The sequence below is a fragment of the Acromyrmex echinatior genome, chromosome 3, assembly GCF_024713525.1.
Source record: "Acromyrmex echinatior isolate Ae372 chromosome 3, ASM2471352v2, whole genome shotgun sequence".
Classification (NCBI taxonomy): Eukaryota; Metazoa; Arthropoda; class Insecta; order Hymenoptera; family Formicidae; genus Acromyrmex; species Acromyrmex echinatior.
Window position 1 is genome coordinate 3,534,067 of NC_141854.1, and position 17,216 is coordinate 3,551,282.

At 34.7% G+C, this 17,216-nt stretch overlaps 1 protein-coding gene across 2 annotated transcripts in view; it reads left to right on the top strand.

The window, feature by feature from the left end:
* The window catches only part of N (neurogenic locus Notch protein), a 294,834-nt gene that overhangs the window by 203,272 nt on the left and 74,346 nt on the right, over positions 1-17,216 (top strand). For both annotated transcript variants that reach the window (XM_087404178.1, XM_011070344.2), the window contains 2 exons: positions 977-1,132; positions 13,644-13,826. In XM_087404178.1, the coding sequence (XP_087260304.1) occupies positions 977-1,132; positions 13,644-13,826 (339 nt within the window). The remainder of the gene's footprint in view (positions 1-976; positions 1,133-13,643; positions 13,827-17,216) is intronic.

Genomic DNA, 17,216 nt, shown 5'->3' on the forward strand with positions numbered 1-17,216 from the left:
CCAGATCCACCGTCGCCATTCTTGGAAGCTGCGTTTATACCGAGACTATCGAGTGAATTTCATTGAATCGCGTATATAGTCTATTTAGTCTATCAACGATATCTCGATGAAGAAGGATATTGTTTATGAAAAATTACCAATGTTAACGTATTCATTCAATGACAACATATTTATTTCGTACATTTTTTATGAAAAAACTGTATTACCTTCTGACGATTAGAAAGAGAGGACTTACTAGTAGCGTAGTTGAATTTAATTTAATGAACACGCGATGCACAACGCAAAACATAAATACGTAATGGCTGCTTCTTGCGTTGCCTTCAGGCGTGCTTTCAGTTCAGTAGAGATATACTTACAGTTAGCTGTGCGCGGGTGTGCTCTTGCATCTGCATGCACTTATTCTGGTTTATATATGAATATCCCGGGGACTTTGGTACCGTTATTGGAGGGAACTTCAAAGAAAAGTTCGTTTCGACGCACACGCGATCCGCTTCCCAAGGAAAATTACATTCCGCGGTCAGCTTTCTCAATTTATATTGTCCTTCTTAGTTTACGATGCTTGGTAATTTCCTTAATTAGTTTTATAATAATCTGTACACAGGTGTATAATTTACTGTTGAAGGAAATCGGAAAGTTACATGCGTTTTCCATGTTTCGTAAATTATTTAATAATCGTCTATTATTTTCATATCGATGAACGAAAACACAGATTTTTCAGATTTGTAATACTTGGTAAATAATATATCGCGTGTACTTTTTATGATTTAATTATTGTGATATTTAATTATTATAATCCTAAGAAACTGTCACTCGAGAATATTTGTTATTAAGACGGGAATTAAATGTTTTTATTTTTATTAAAAAATATTATATGGAGATAATTTCACTTTAAATTAAAGATTTATGTAATAGAAAATATGATATTTATAATAAAGTAAATATGAGTTTTTAAAGAAAAACGATTATTTTTTTATAGGACTGCTTTGTCATCTCGATGATGCCTGTACGTCGAATCCATGTCACGAGGGCGCGATTTGTGATACCAGCCCTATCAACGGATCCTTCACCTGTTCTTGCGCCACCGGATACAAAGGATTGGACTGTTCCGAGGACATTGATGAGTGCACGCAAGGTTTGATTTTCTTACGTTACTTCTCACAGTTCTATAAAAGTTTTTTTCAACTTTTTATCAGGGTTGGGTAAATTAACTCTTTTTTTTTAACTAAGTTAAATTAAAGTTAAAATCTTGAAAATTTAACTTAGTTAAGATACAAGTTAATTTATATAATGAAATTAATTGAATTAAAAGTTAAGTTGATAAAAAAAAGTGATTGAAAAGTTAACATTGTTTTTTTATATTTTTTCAATTCATGATTCCAGGGTTTTAGTCTTACAAATAACGGAAATGACAAATATATACTTAATATAGAAAATACTCTATATTTTATTTACATGTTTTGTTTAGTTAAAATTAAGTTAAAATTAATTAACTTTTCAATTCTTTAACTTAACTTTTATCTTTTTAACTTAACTACCCAATCTTGTTTTTTATATATTTTTTTTACGATTTGATCTTCTACTTTATTTAAATATCTTTCTCGTTAAATGTACTTGTGTAAATCTTAACTTTAATAAAATCGAACTGTTGAATGACATTTTCATACGAAATGGATAAAGTTTCAAATTGTAAGTTGGTAAATTGCCGATTGTGCAGGGATAAATTTGGTTAAAATGAATCGATCAATTGATCACTGACTATGGATTATATCAATCAGTAATGCTACAGTTGCTTTCGGAAATCGCTTCTAGATCGATTCGGATAAACCGCATTCGGTTTATTCGTTTCGGCTAACTATTAATCCGCGTTTTGAAAGTAATCTCCGTTTAAATCGAAAGTAATGAGCGTCTCGGTTGTCGGCTAGTTATTAATGACAGGCTCGATTCAAGAACACAGAAATGTTGATCAACGGCGCGTTTGCGCACGATCGGGCAACTAACATCGTGAGGATAGCTTATCAGATAGATGTTATCACACGAGACCAGTTTGCATTAAAGTCACTTGGAAAGTAATAAATTGCTCTCGCGACGTTCAAATGACGGTTTAAGAAAATTCGCGAATCATCGAAGCGGCAAATCGCGGTCTATCTTTATAGACGTCACATTCAAAAATACAACCATTAGAAGCAATGAAAATTCTTGTTGAAATAAAAAATTTGTTTTAAATTGTGCAAAATCAAATAGAATTGCCAATCTGAATCTGAGGTTGAATATCAATTTTTTTAAAGCGATAAATATGTTACTCGAAAAGTAATTTTTTAAATGCTATATATAATATGTCATAACTTCTTTCGAGTCGTTTTAAGGTTCTTGAGATGTCTTTTTTTTTCGCGCGAATTTAATTTATTATTGCGAAAATTTATTATTAAGAAAACCTCAAATTAACGAGATTGACTGATGGTCTCGTCGCTCGAAAAGGTCATCGAGCTCCGTAATATTTCCTTCTGATCACGTATGTCGTGTGTTTCTCTGCTGCCTATCCACCTCGCACGATCTGTGCGTGTTAACATCAACGTGGACAGTGTGATAATTGTCTACCAATGCTGGACACGCGAATAATTTTTTTCTTTCTTTCTCTCTTTCTTTCGGAAGAAAAGAGAGATAAGAGTCTGTTATTCTGTTGATATTTTTCTCGTTAATAGCTTCGTAATCACGACATTCATATGCTTTGATTTTTATTCATCATTGATCAATGCATTTTTACAAGAATTCCTTTGGGAGTGATCATTACATCACTCTTAAATCTCTAATATTTAACGAATATTCATATTCATTCAAACAAAATATAAATTGAAAAAAGTTCCAATAAGCAATCGTTACCCTTAACTATAACCACTTTAATGACTTTAAGTTTAAAAAAAATGAATTTTATTCATTTTTATGTCATTGTAATATTCAAATTTTATGAAGGTAACTTAGAAATTTTGAAAAATATTTTAGAAAGTAATACATTTTTAAGAGACCATAACGCGTTTATTTTACCTAATGACGATCTTGTAAAAGTCTAGAATACTTCAACAATAAAATATGAAAAAGAAATTTTTTAATAATTAAACTTCACTAAATACACAATTAAAATGTATAATAGAACTAGAAAATTTTTTTATATAAGCATAGAAAAAGAATCAGATGATATAAAAAAAAGAGTTTTTTTTTTAAATAGCTACCTACTTAAATAACATTTAAATGTAAACTCTATATTTAATTAAATTTCTTAGAAAATATTACGTAAATTATTTAAGAAATAACACATTTAAATAAAGTCGTGATTGACAACCATAGTTACTATATCATTTTGGTACACTAAATAGATATGTTATTAGTCGGAAGTATCGCTAAAATAAAGGTGAAAGAAATAAGATGCGTCGAAATCGATATCGCGCGAAAGATTTTTCAAATGAGATAACGGCAAGATCCCTGCTCGCGGCAAGAGTACAGTAATCGAGTACAGTAATCGGTGGATTAATGTGCGCGATGCGAGTGTACGGAGGCCCCCACGGTCCGTGCAAATTGAAAACCCACACGGGGCAGATTGGCGTACGGCAAATCGATCGATTACGATCGATTAATTCGGCGCCGGATCCGCGCGTTATTTATTGTGCCGGATCCTCGTTCTCATCGCGCCATCCCGTCGACGTTCTCGTCATCGAGCCGTGATCGATCTATCGCTGGTCGGGAAGCTTTAATCGACACATGAGAGTCGTTTGTACCACTGTAGGACTAGTAATAAAAATAAACCTCTACTAAAAGCTTTATTTCAGTTTATGAAGTTATAAAGCAGATATTTCAAGCCATCGAAATTCTATACGATTGTGAACGATTGTTATAAAGTATATTCTTTCTAATTATATGTATGTACATTATTTATTTTGTTATAATCTAAACATGTAGATATATGTATGATATGCACAATTATTTTTAATATTCCATGCATAATTAATAACTCAAAAAATTGATGAAATTAGTTGAAAGGTTATTATAATCTTTTAAAATTTAAACATTTCTACGAATGGAATTAATTTTTTGTATACCATATTATAGTCATGTTGAAAGCATGAAAACGATAAATTTTAAATCGCCGATTTTTTATCTGGATTTTAGCCGAAAGATGCCAATTTATTTTATCTAACCGTTGCTCGAGGTGACATATCGATTCGATTACACATGTAGCGCCGCACGTGAACGTCCGCAGGGGAACAGCGATCCTTAATAACATATTACGATGTACCCAATTTCCTCTCCTTTTCTTAATCTTTAGCTCCGGGCAAACTTGTCATTCGTAGTCGTTTCTCTTTCCTTAGTACCGTAAACTGTGATATGCGACCTATGATTGGTAGGTCCCGTGTGATGTATCGCGAGGGAGTTCCACTGCCAAGGTGATTATTAATAATTCTGTGAAGACAATTAATGGCCGTGTAGAAATTTACCGAGATTTCTTTACGGCAACCATCTTGAATAAACTTCATATTTGTCGAATGCATGTAATACGTAATATCTTGTCATTAGAATGTAATTGTTGATATTGGATTGTAATTATTGATATCTTAATCGTCTTAACTAGTGTACCTAATGAATACAAAAAATTGTAATTGAACTCCAAATTGTATTTATTCAAAATTTTCACATAAAAGAAGTGTAATCATATATTCATTCAAAATTTTGGATTTTCAAAAAATATTTATTTATAAAAAACTATGAATATTTAACGAGTATTCATATTCATTCAAACAAAATATAAACTGAAAAAAGCTCCAATAAGCAATCATTATTAACTGTGACCAGTACTTTAATGACTTTAAGTAAAAAAAAAATGAATTTTATTTATTTTTGTCATTGTAATATTCAAATTTTTAATTTATAAATATCTATTTGATAGAACGCCATACATATTCCGATATAATTGCAGTTACGTCACAGTAATGTCATAAATATGTTATAAGATATCTTGAGCGCGTCGTTCATTATGATCTGTGGACATTAAATTCCGAGATATATTATTTATTTCCAATAATAGTAATAAAATATTCGTAATCATATTCAAAAAATATTCATTCAAATGGAATAAAAAAGTATTTATTCGTTGACGTAATATTTCTTGACGAATAAAAAAGAAGTGAAGAAATTCGAATGAGTATTTTCATTCATTTTTTATTCATTTATTCGAATATTGGATTCATCGGACACTCTAGTCTTAACGAATGCACATTTTTATTATAAATGTAGTAAAAAAGGTTCTAAGCCTAAAAAACTAGTGCAAATAAATTCAACTTATTTCCGTTCTACCATTTTATATACATTGTCATCAAATGTGATGGTGTAAATAAATCCATCATTTAAGAGTAGAGTTAGAATATTTTGACAAGCACATTGCGAGCCCAAAACCGTGAAGATTGAGCTGCCGTTCAGTAACGTACGCGATACACGTAGGTAATGGGTTTGTAATTAGCCGGTGGACAGGCAGTAGTCGCGGGTTAATTAATAGTCTGGCCAAGACTCGAGCGCGGCATGGAGCCACACACCTCGCTGATTTCCGTGATATGCACGCAGACGTGTGTGCGAGACTTATCATCTGCGAGGATTTTGTACTCACATGCATGTTGATTCACATCGTAAACCGGGATTCTATCAATTTTAAACGTCATCAACTAAGAAACAGATAGAAACCAAATACTTACGTATGTCTGATTGTATATATATATATATAGATATATTGTAGTAAGTGAAGATCAAATCGAAAAATGATCAATATGAGCGAAGGTTTACATTCAATCAAAGCGGATCTTCGTGTTTTAATGAGATCTAACATTTTTGCGAATCTTAGAATTTCTAGTTGTTTAAACAAATACTGATTAATTATTTATCAGTCTTGAAACTGTCCTAAGCTGACGTCATCATAAGCTGACACAGTCACTTCAGCACAATCGTATAAAACTTACACAGAAATTTAGTACTTTTTTTTTGCTAATTCGTTGTTCAATTCGTTTTCGATTCTATTGCTTCGATCGTGCTGAAGTGGCTATGTCAATTTATTAGAAATTTATTTCGCAGCTGGAATACCGTAATGTCACAAATTAAAAGCAACTTAATAATTCTGATGATAATGATCTTAAAAAACACTCTAAAGAATTTATGTAAGTTTAAATTATAGTCCACTGACAAATCCTACAAATAAGAAAAATGATGCTTGATCTTATGAGTAATATTAAAATGTAACATTTCTTGAAAGATATTTGCGTAATGAAATCAGTTCTTTACTGGTGATAATATACGAGATATTAGCGAATAAGAATGTGGAAAGCAAATCAGAGAGTTACATACAGGATATCATACAAATAATTGATGTTGCGATTAAACGAATATACTACGGACTATCGTGAATTGTTACGATTGCAAATGGAATGGGAATGCGAACTTTAAATGCGATGGTAGACGGAAGACGCACGAAGGAGAATCTGGAAACGACTCCGAGAGTAGAAATCATTTTCGTTCCCGGCATCATAATAAATACGCAGCACCGCCCGTAGTGGAGCACAGCGGTTAATACGTTTCGCTACGGACAAAGACACTTCATTAATAATCGAAAGCACGTCTTTTGTGTCCGCAGGCTTTCTTCCTCACACCCTCGTCCCACTAACTTGCGCTTGCATTGCACGTGGTGCAGTAGATTTCTTCCTCGCATTAGTAGCTGTTCGTTAATCAACCGTCATGGAATTAATTGGATTTCGGTTGTGAACGTTAACAATTGACTTGGCTCGCTTCGCGTTGATTGCCACACACTTCGAAAGCGTGCCTTGTTTTGCGTTTGACGCAGTAATCGTCGACTTGATAATTATCACATAGGAACAACGCGATCTAAAATAACCCATAAATGATCTAAAATGTTAATTTATGTTTTAACGTATTACTTAATATATATGTTTAATACGTACGTGTATTCTTTTAAAATATATATATATATTTTTTTTTAATATTATACCAATATTACGAGACTTTAAAATTTTTTTAAAGGTTTTTATACATATATGTATATATATACATTTGTGATATAGTGTATAATTTAAAAAACTCGACAAAATGCGTTATATCGTACGTAACGGTGCAGTTATTTATTATTCGCTATGAATTATTCTCGTGGTTGATAGCGTTGGTTTATTGGCCCGACTACGCTTGAAATATGTCCAAGTGCTTCATTTCGACCGTTAGGCATTTTTTTATACGTCCACGAACCAGGCGATGAATTAGAGGATCCGCATTTTTCCGCGATCGTCTGCGTTCCCTTCGTCCATCCGACGATGGACGGAGTCGCCATGACTGGAGTTCCACGTTTTGCACGGGGTATCGTAATTAGGGAGACATTACTCAAAGACAGCTCCTCTTTCCCCGAAGAGGATCACTTCTCTCCTGCAGTCCTCTCTCGCGTAGACCTTCGGCTGCCTTCGGCTTCGGGGGCGTACGATTACTCACTTCTATGCGAAGGACGCGATTCGAGAAATTATCAGTAAATTACCGTACGGCTACGCACATGATTCTCTGTCACGCCCGTGCCAAGCGAGATGATGAAGGGCAAACTACCCCTTACGCCATATAATGCCCGGTTCTTTCATGTACATGAGTCCGTCAACTTTGTGATTAAGCGGTATCATTGTTGTTACCGATTTATTGCTTATATTCGCAATTCCTTAAAAATATCGTAACTCTGAAAACATTCAGGAGAAATAAAAAAATCTATTTATTGAACACTGTCTTTATTTACACTGAGAAAAAAATGGCCTAAGTTTAAATAAATATTTATTTGAATATTGCCAACTAAACATTTATTTAATAAATAAGTATGTACTTAATTAAAAGAAGTAATTGTTGGCTCAAATTAATGTTTTTTATACCAAATAAATATATTTTTATGTTTAATAAATATATAGTTGGTACTATTCAAATGAATATTTATTGAAATTTAGGATATATTTTTTCTCAGTGTATATATATTATAATATTATAATACTCCATTTTACAGATCTCAATTTTTAATTAGAAATTAAAATATATACGAAATCAGCTTGAATGAAGTCTCAACATAGATAATCATTATTCGTCGAAATTGGAAAGAATATAAATATATTTTTATTAATAATGATTGTAGATAGATTCTACACATTCACATTCGAAAACAGATGATTCAATTAACGCTTGACACACCATCGTGCATTTTTTAACCATCCGAGATCGAGGAGCGTCAGCAATTTACCAAACTCAAACGTGGTTTTCGCCGCATTCTTTATACACCGCGCATTAATATCGTCGGTGATTAGCCTGGACTTCGGGCCCATCTCATCTCATTTATCCCCCTTTTTTCTCCTCCTGGCCGTTTGATACCACAAGTCATTAAACCCTGTAGATCGGCCTGTCTTTCCTTCCACCCTTCTACACTCCTCATCCGTCTCTTCGTCTGACGATTGCCCTGGGCACTCGGAGATTCTGAATGCTGATAAAACGACAGGGCTCTTTGCACCGGATGGTAAGAAATCCTCAAGGATTAGTTTATTAATGGCCATCGGGCGTAATTATCGGCTGCTCGGCGTCAAGGTGAATATTTCGATGATCGTTCCGCCCAGTGGCTGTGCTGTTCTCGCGATCGTGATCTACATAGTTCTTTTTTCTGGCCTCGGTACGTTCACTTATCGTCTCCTACCTTCCGATGCTCGCGATCGCACTTACACTTGAAGTAATAATTTAAATAGACATCTTTTGCGACTTGTAGCGAGGCCATAGACTCTCTTCGAAATTCGTTTCGAAATTGAGAAAATAAGAAAATAATATATACGATAAGTTAGAGAAATTCGATCTTCTTGCTTATATTCTTTCTCTCCTCTTCGCACAATAATTCTTCAATCATTTCAGTTTTCGGAGCGGAATTTTGATTGGAAGGTGGGAAGGTCCATTTAATCAGTAGGTTTATTAAGTCGACAAATAAAGCAAATTTCAATATATAATAATTGCAATTACTCTCACCTAAAGTCGTTATCCTTTTATTATCTACTTATCGTATGGACAGTTTAATTAATGTTCAAAAATAAGATTCTTTTAGAGACATATTATTTTTAAAGATACCAAGAAGGTTGTGAGTTATTGCCGTGTTTTTGTTCATTACTGTTCCATTAGTAATAGACACGGCGATAATCCGCAAACTTTCTGGTATCTTTAAAAATAATGTCCCTAAAAACAAATACTTTCTATTAAAAACGTTATTTTATTTAAAAAACGTTGACATACTATTTTCTTGTACCTAAAAAATATCTAACATAGAAAGTATTTGTTTTTATTATATATTCGCACACATACACGTATACATATTTCTTTTTATAAAATTATTTTGTACCTGTATAACTTATTTTGCTGAATTATGATATCTTGTTTCATCTCGATTAGTATAATGTTTCTTTATTTATAATTTATACGCCACCTGCTTTCCTCCTTTCTACCAGTTTATAAATATTTACCTCGAATTTCTGAAAATCTCAGACAAAGTTTCACAACGCGAAATCACCGCAAGCAAGACGGTCAGCCTCTCGTTTGGTGTTGAATTACACCGCTAGTCTGCTTCGGAGAACTTGAAAGCCTTCATCGTGTGAAGATGACACCAGTTAGGACGTCAGAAAATTGTTTACATTCTTCTTGAAAACGGATTAAAAAAGAATTTGATTTAGTAAATATACGAATACAATATTCGCTGCATTCCTTTCTATCTGCATTGTGTATCTTTTATTTAAAAATTGTGTATCATGTCTTTCCATTTTTTAAAATGAATTGGGAATCAATCTCTCTTTTGTTTAGCATAATATACATATAATAATAGTGGCATAATGAAATTACGCTACACGCAAGTGTAAATACAGCAACGCGTAACGAAACTTTCCTTCGCTGTTGTTCTTTATTTTTGTTTCCTCGTGCTTGTTTTTTTGTGCCGACATTAAGCGGCTCCTGCCCAGGAAAAAAATCGTCCGCTACTACCTGTTAGCTAAACAAAGACTCATTGTTACATCGAAATTTGATTGATAGTATTTGAAAAAAATCCCGGCTAGTAATATACACAAATCATATCGAAAGTGTTGTTTCTCGACAAGCATAAATTGCCATATTAAAATATTAAACGTTGATCTTAATTGTCTTCTTAAAAGATTTGTTCTACTTTTTCTCTTTTACATTTATCACATACAAAAAATACAAAATAGATATCTTTGATTAAATTTTTACAAAGAATCCATAATTACGAAGAACTTTCATATTCGATAATTACAATAATAATAAGTACCTATGTATATATAAAACTTTTAATTTTTTTTGAGTAAATCCTGTTACGTAATCTATCTCTCTTACGCGCATCGACTACTTAATAATCACGTTACGCGGTCTATTATTAAAAAATGTGAAGCATAGAAAATTAAAATGGTCTCGAACGTTACCAAAGCTGCAGTTACAGTGCAAAAAACGCAAATCACGAAAATAGCGATTCGGCAACGTAGTTGACGCGCGACGACAGCGCGCCAGGTATAATGAGATTTTGCCGGAAGTCGCGTCGAAGGAGGAGCGAAGAAGGCTGAAATGAACCCCCAAGTCGGCGTTGTTGGTCCACAACAGAAGCGCGGTTTCCTTGGTGGGGCGCGGGGCCTCCATGAACGAATCTAATTAAACGCTAAATTGTTATTTTAAGTTTAATAACAACCATAATGATCTCGCGCCCGAGCTCGGGCTCTGTTATTATCCAGATTGCATATTTTCTGGTAGATTAAGTTCCTTAAGCGAAGGGAGAGCTGCGCTCCCGGCAAGAGAGGAAGAAGCTCTTCGGATGAGCTTGATGCAACCGAGAGCGGGAGATTTTGCCTGGTGGCGATGCAACTCCAATTGCAAACTGTATCTCGCGGCATATGTAACCGGACCAATTATACCGTGTTGTTGCTTTGAAGAATCTGGGAAATATATTCAACTTACGTAAAACCGAAACGAGGATTTCAAGAATTCTATATATATATTAAAAGAAAAGATTGGCTGCTGCAGCAATTTAGATGGCAAAATGTATCCCAGCATTTTTAATTGGCTTTAATTATCAGTATAATTAATCTTATTTAAAAATGTTTCAAAATTGAAAATATTTTATTTATCACCGAAAGTCATAACGCAAAATTAAAATTATTTGCAAAATGTTATTAGGTGCGCAACTAAGTTCTCGCTGTTATTTTGATGCATTTTCATCAAAATAACAGCGAGAACTTAGTTGCGCACCTAATATATTAATACGAAACATTTAGACCGTAAAAAGATTCAAGAGTTATTTCAATGGCGACTATAGCGAAATAGTATAATTGCAAATGTTGATGGCTTCAGTGAATGAATCTCACTGTTGCTTTCGAGCACCTACATACATGTGATGGCTTTTTAACGTTAATTCTGTAGCTCTCGCGAGCATGGTACGTGGCATTCTCGGAGAACGATTCGTCATTTCTCCCACTGTCACGTCATCCGATGGTGAACACGTTGCAGCAATGCATTTCTTACTGTCGCGAGTAAACGTACGTTTCTTCCCGTCTCTCGCGCCATTTCCCTCGGTTCTTCCTTTCATCGCCCTCCATTACGCGACGGCAATTACACCATTGCGTTGGGTCGGAAAAACCATTGATGAAATACACGAGTGCGGTATGTGACCGTGGCAAAAATAAACGCCTCCTTACAAACTCGTGCGTACAACTATACTGATAAGAAAAGCTGATATATGTCGCGTGCGTTGCTTCTAGAACTAGAATGAAATTACTTGAAAAACATCCGACTGACTTTGACTTTATGTTTGGCAAAGTGAGAGAGAGAGAGAGAGAGAGAGAGAGAGAGAGAGAGAGAGAGAGCTATACATATGCTGAAGAATAAATATACATGAATCTGTATACATTTATCTGTATAACTATATATGTTTGTATTTATTTCATTTATCCTTATTTTAGAATCTATTATATTATAATATATGTTTTAAAATATTAATGTTAATTAATAATATAAATTGTACATACAGGATGTATCTGAAATAACGCCCACTAATCATACAGTGCTAATAAAAAACCTTCCTAATAAAAAACTGAGTCGAAAAGTCCTCTATCATTTTGCAATTTTCGCAATAGTTAACGAGACATTAATTTATAAACATTGTCGAATAAACAGATAAAATTGTTATATGTATAAGACAATTTTAAGATACTTTCAGTGTTCTTTGTGAAATATTTTGAAGATGTTTCTTAAAGAATTCTTAAAGAGAGAGAAATATCTTGAACTTGTTTTACACATTGATTTTAGATATTTTGCTCATTGTATAACTAAACAAAAAAAAATATTGCGAAAATTGCAAAATAGTAGAGGACTTGTCGACTTAGTTTTTTATTAGAAATAGCACTATATAATTAGTGGGCGTTATTTCAGATACACCCTGTATCTATTATTACTTCTGTGGCAACGTCAATAATTTTGTATAATAAAAATCATACATATATAGATAATCATTATTAATATAAATTTTAAAATTCTATTCATATAAATAACGTCCAACATAGTAAGTAAAATGAATTTCATATAACAGAGAAGTGTAAATTCCATTATATAGAAAAGAGAAAGATAGAAAGAGAAGATTTCTAATGAAGCTCTCATTTGGCAAGACACACCGAGTAGGCACAACTGTGCCCGTAGCAATTATCTCATTGCAATTAGAGAGGGCTACGTATCTCTGAGAAAAGAGGATTCCGCGGGCAAAACGCGATCTCCTTTAAATGTCGTCGAATTGTCGTCGTCAGTGCTTCAAGAATGCTCTACCAGCATCCTTCTTATGGTCGAGTTAGCCGGGTATAGGAAGTGTTCTCCTCTCTCTTCTCCCGCTCTAATGGCGGCATCTAAAAAGTGCCGGCGAGTTTGCCAATTAAGGAACACTATCCGCGGTATACGATCGCCTATGGCTGGTCCAGCGGTAGAAATGCACTGTATCGAGTCGACTCTTAAAGCCATATTCAGATATTAATTATTATGCGAGCCATGTGCACCATTTTGCCACGATTTAAATCATCAGTAGGAACGACCGGCACGAAAAATCGTCCCGATATTTTTATTCGCGTGCCGCCTTTCCTTTTCTCTGCACCGCAAAAGAACGGGAAAAAGTTTCACTTAAAATGGTAACGCGTAAATATTCTCTCCCAATACCGAAACCGGATGAACTTTCACCGAAGAACCCCCCAGAGGACAGCGACGCGGCTTCCTTTGGAATTTCGTGACGTCAATTATACACACCATATATAGAAGTAGAACGGAATGTGTCACAGAGTTCTGTATTGTATTTGTATTAAGCATTAAATGACACTAATAAGCACTAAATGATTGTATAAAATTTTTGCGTTGCGTTAAATATTTCTTTTTTTTTTTCTCTCTTTTCACTTTATGTAACTTGAAACCCAAAATTACTTCTCCTATCGAAATAATCTATTCTTGAAATAGGTTATATTTTTACATTTTTTAAATATATTTCGATTGTCTTTAAATTGACATCTTTCTTTTCTTACTTATCGCAGGTTCTCCTTGCGAGCACGATGGTATTTGCGTGAACACGCCCGGATCCTTCGCCTGCAATTGCACGCAAGGATTCACGGGTCCGCGATGCGAGACGAATGTGAACGAGTGCGAGTCGCATCCGTGTCAAAATGACGGTTCCTGCCTGGACGATCCTGGGACCTTTCGATGCGTCTGCATGCCTGGTAAGTACGTCGCTCTCTATAATTCATCTCACGGTATTTGCGGATGATTACGTGTCCCTTTGACGTCGCGTCCCGCACTTTTCTCTCTCTCGAGAGAGAGAGAGAGAGAGCAGCGATACATCTCTTCGCATGTCCTGCACATCCCAAAAGGGACACCGCATAATTCCCTTCACTTCCTCGCGTGACCATGAACGTGAAACACACTTCGGTCGCTTTTATGATGGCAATTTCTTTTTGAACTGTTGTACCGTTTATGTTTCGCGCAAGTATAACTTGTATATATCGATCACCGTGTTACACGTATTTCGTTCCGCATGCTTTTTGATCGTTTCATACAAAGTTTGTCGTGAAAGTTGTAATTACTTTCGGAAGTGCTCGCTTCCCTCTCGAACATGGATCATTTATTTTCGCGGTCCTGTCGCGTTCGAAACGACGATGCGTTTTTATGTTTTCGTGTGAGACGTTTGCAAAAGTGAAGTAGTTTCTTCCGTTGGAAAGTTTATCTTTCTTTATATGGTAATAGTCGCATCATTACCTCGATAAATAACCAGCTAAAAGTGTAGATAATCAATTTTGAATCCTTAAAACTTAACAATATTAATAGTGACAAAAAGATTAAGAAAGCTTCTTGTTAATTTAGAATTGTTGTTGAATTGTTTAGAATGAGACTTGAACAAATTCGCTTTTTCAATTAAGTTTCGAATTTTATAAAGATGGATTAACGATTTTTATTTCAAGGTGTCAATATTTTTGCAACTAATTCCTGTTTCTATCAATTTAATTTAATTTTAATGTCGATCCAACTGACTCTCCTATCTTCTAATTCTAAGAATTAAAAACAGATGAAGAGTAAGTTCAACTGAGATTAAAGTTAATCTACTCTCTAAATTTTTTTAAGTGAAATTTTCATCCTCTAATCCTGGAGTCACTGACCAGTTCACTCTCGTGGAGGAAGTATTCACTTTAATAGAGTAAATTTTTTCACAGTAAGTACAAAAAGTAAAAAGTTTCACTCTTATTTTTAAAGTGAAATTGTTGATCTAAACTTCACTCCAATTTAAAGTGCATAAATCTCGCTAAATCACGCTTAAGGCCTTCTGAGTTCTTGTTTTCGTACAAGTGCCGTTTATAATTGCCAATTATTAACTGTTGTTTTGAGTGAACAACGTCAAGTGTTTGACATATTCGGGAATGAATCTATCAGAGGTAAGCCTGTTTATACATTTGTACTAAAATAGAAATCAAAAAGATACGAACAGAAGTTAAGATATTTTGTATAGGTATTTTAGGATAATAAAAGAAATTAATTTCTACTGAAAACGTTAATAAAGTGTAATAAATCGAAATTCATGTCTTCAATCTTTAATATGTTTGTACTTCTGTATAGATAAAGTACTTAGAGATTTCAAGACTTAGTCAAAAAATGCCTGCGACACTTTATGCGGTTACAAAACATCCTCTCTCCGAGAAAAGTCACTCTTTTTAGAGCTGAAGGATAAATTCAAATGAAGAGTGAACAATTTCACTCTTTTGGAAAGTGAAATTTCGCTCCACTTTGATTGGCGGTATTTTCATGAATATTTAGAGTGACTTTTCACTCCAAAAAAGTGAGATTTCACTCCAAGAAATTTAGAGAGTACATTGGTAGAAACGAGCATAAGACTGAGATTTGCATTTTCGCGGGAAATCGAGGAGATGCGAGATGCGAGATGCGAGATGCGAGATGCGAGATGCGAGATGCGAGATGCGAGACGCGCGAAAAGACTCGATCCGCCGCGCGCGATAGGCGGCCGGTTGCCGCCGCGCCACGTAGCTGACGTAGCACGGAGGACCCCGGGCCCGGGCCCGGGCCCACTATGTCGTCTGTAAATTCTTCCGAGATGACAGTGCGCCGCGGCTTGCATTATCTGATACACAAGAACTGTGGCGGGAGGGCAGCGACCGGCAACTCGTTTGCTGTTTTAACGTCGACGCGCGTAAGTCAGCCTTAATTGTTTGACACTGGTGGAACGACGCGATCTATCCCTCGATTCGTTAAGAGATCGGTCCCTTTAAGGGCTCGAACGTAAAGCCGCGAGAGATCGCACGATCGATAATCGATATAATCGACAGCGAATGCACGCGCGTTATCACCGAGATCGTAGAATCGCACAAACAGCGGAGGATGTCTCTGGTTTTCTCAAGTCCTCATTTATTTATGATTACAAGTACGAATTCCATTTTTAAGATAATCAATGGTGATTGGGGAGGACATAAATTCGTAGATTAAATGATAGTCAAAGATGAACATCGTTATTACTATGTGATTCCCGGTCGTTAAATTGAAATTCTTTTAATGCAAGTTTTCTTTATTGCAAGTTTTGTAGTTACATTGTATATAGAATGATTGGAAAAGCATAAAAATTAAACTAATTCATTGTTGCTAAAGTTTCAAGCGAAAGCACTTTAATTATAAAGTGTACAATATAGTTCTGCGAAATTATAATTGTATATATATAGTAACACATAATGCATAAGACAATGAATCAATTAAAATTGTTTGTTTCCTTCCTTTCCATGAACTAAAAGGCTTTGACTGGTTGATTTTCTTATGCCTTATACATTTCCCGCTTTGTTCTCATATTTCTTTTGCATTAATTAATAACATTGATTTGCAATTCGTGCAATTTCTGGTGAAAAGAAATCCTTTATTGTCCTTGTTGTGAATTGTTGAGGGAAATTAATCTATGGGATGAATTGTCGTCTAATTAAGGAAACTTGTCTCATTATAACATTCTTTGTGTTACAATATTCTTTATCTTCGATCAAGTTTTTTTACAGAGCGATATAACCATATTTAATATCCGAAGATAATTTATTATTTACTATTTATTTTCAGTACTACAGTAAAATCTCAGTAAAATTTGACAATTTGCCTTTTTCAGTATTAAAAGAATTATTCAATACCTGTACTCATATTTTACACAAAATTGTAACGACAAAACGTTGGAGTTACACTAGTTATTTACTGTTTATATTAAAGAGAATTGTTATATTAAAGAACACAGTTGAATGAAATGTTTTCAACATCAAAGAGGGATCGTGCTCTGAAAAGGTTGGGCGGAGGAAATCGGGAGTTCAAAAAAGTGAGATAACAAAAAATTAGGGACTCTTTCTCGAATATACTCTGGCAAGGTTGAAGAGTGGGATGAACGAGGAAAGGGGCGAGCATAAAATATGATAGCGGGATTCGCGAAATATGAGACCGAGACGACGGGATCCGTTGCCCCGGGCCTCCATGGGCCTCCATGGGCCTCCATGCGGACACAAAGGCTTATCTTGTCCCTCAGCTTACTCCGCCATTTTGGTACTCCACCTCCGCCTTCCCACTTCTTCCTTCTTCTTTCACCT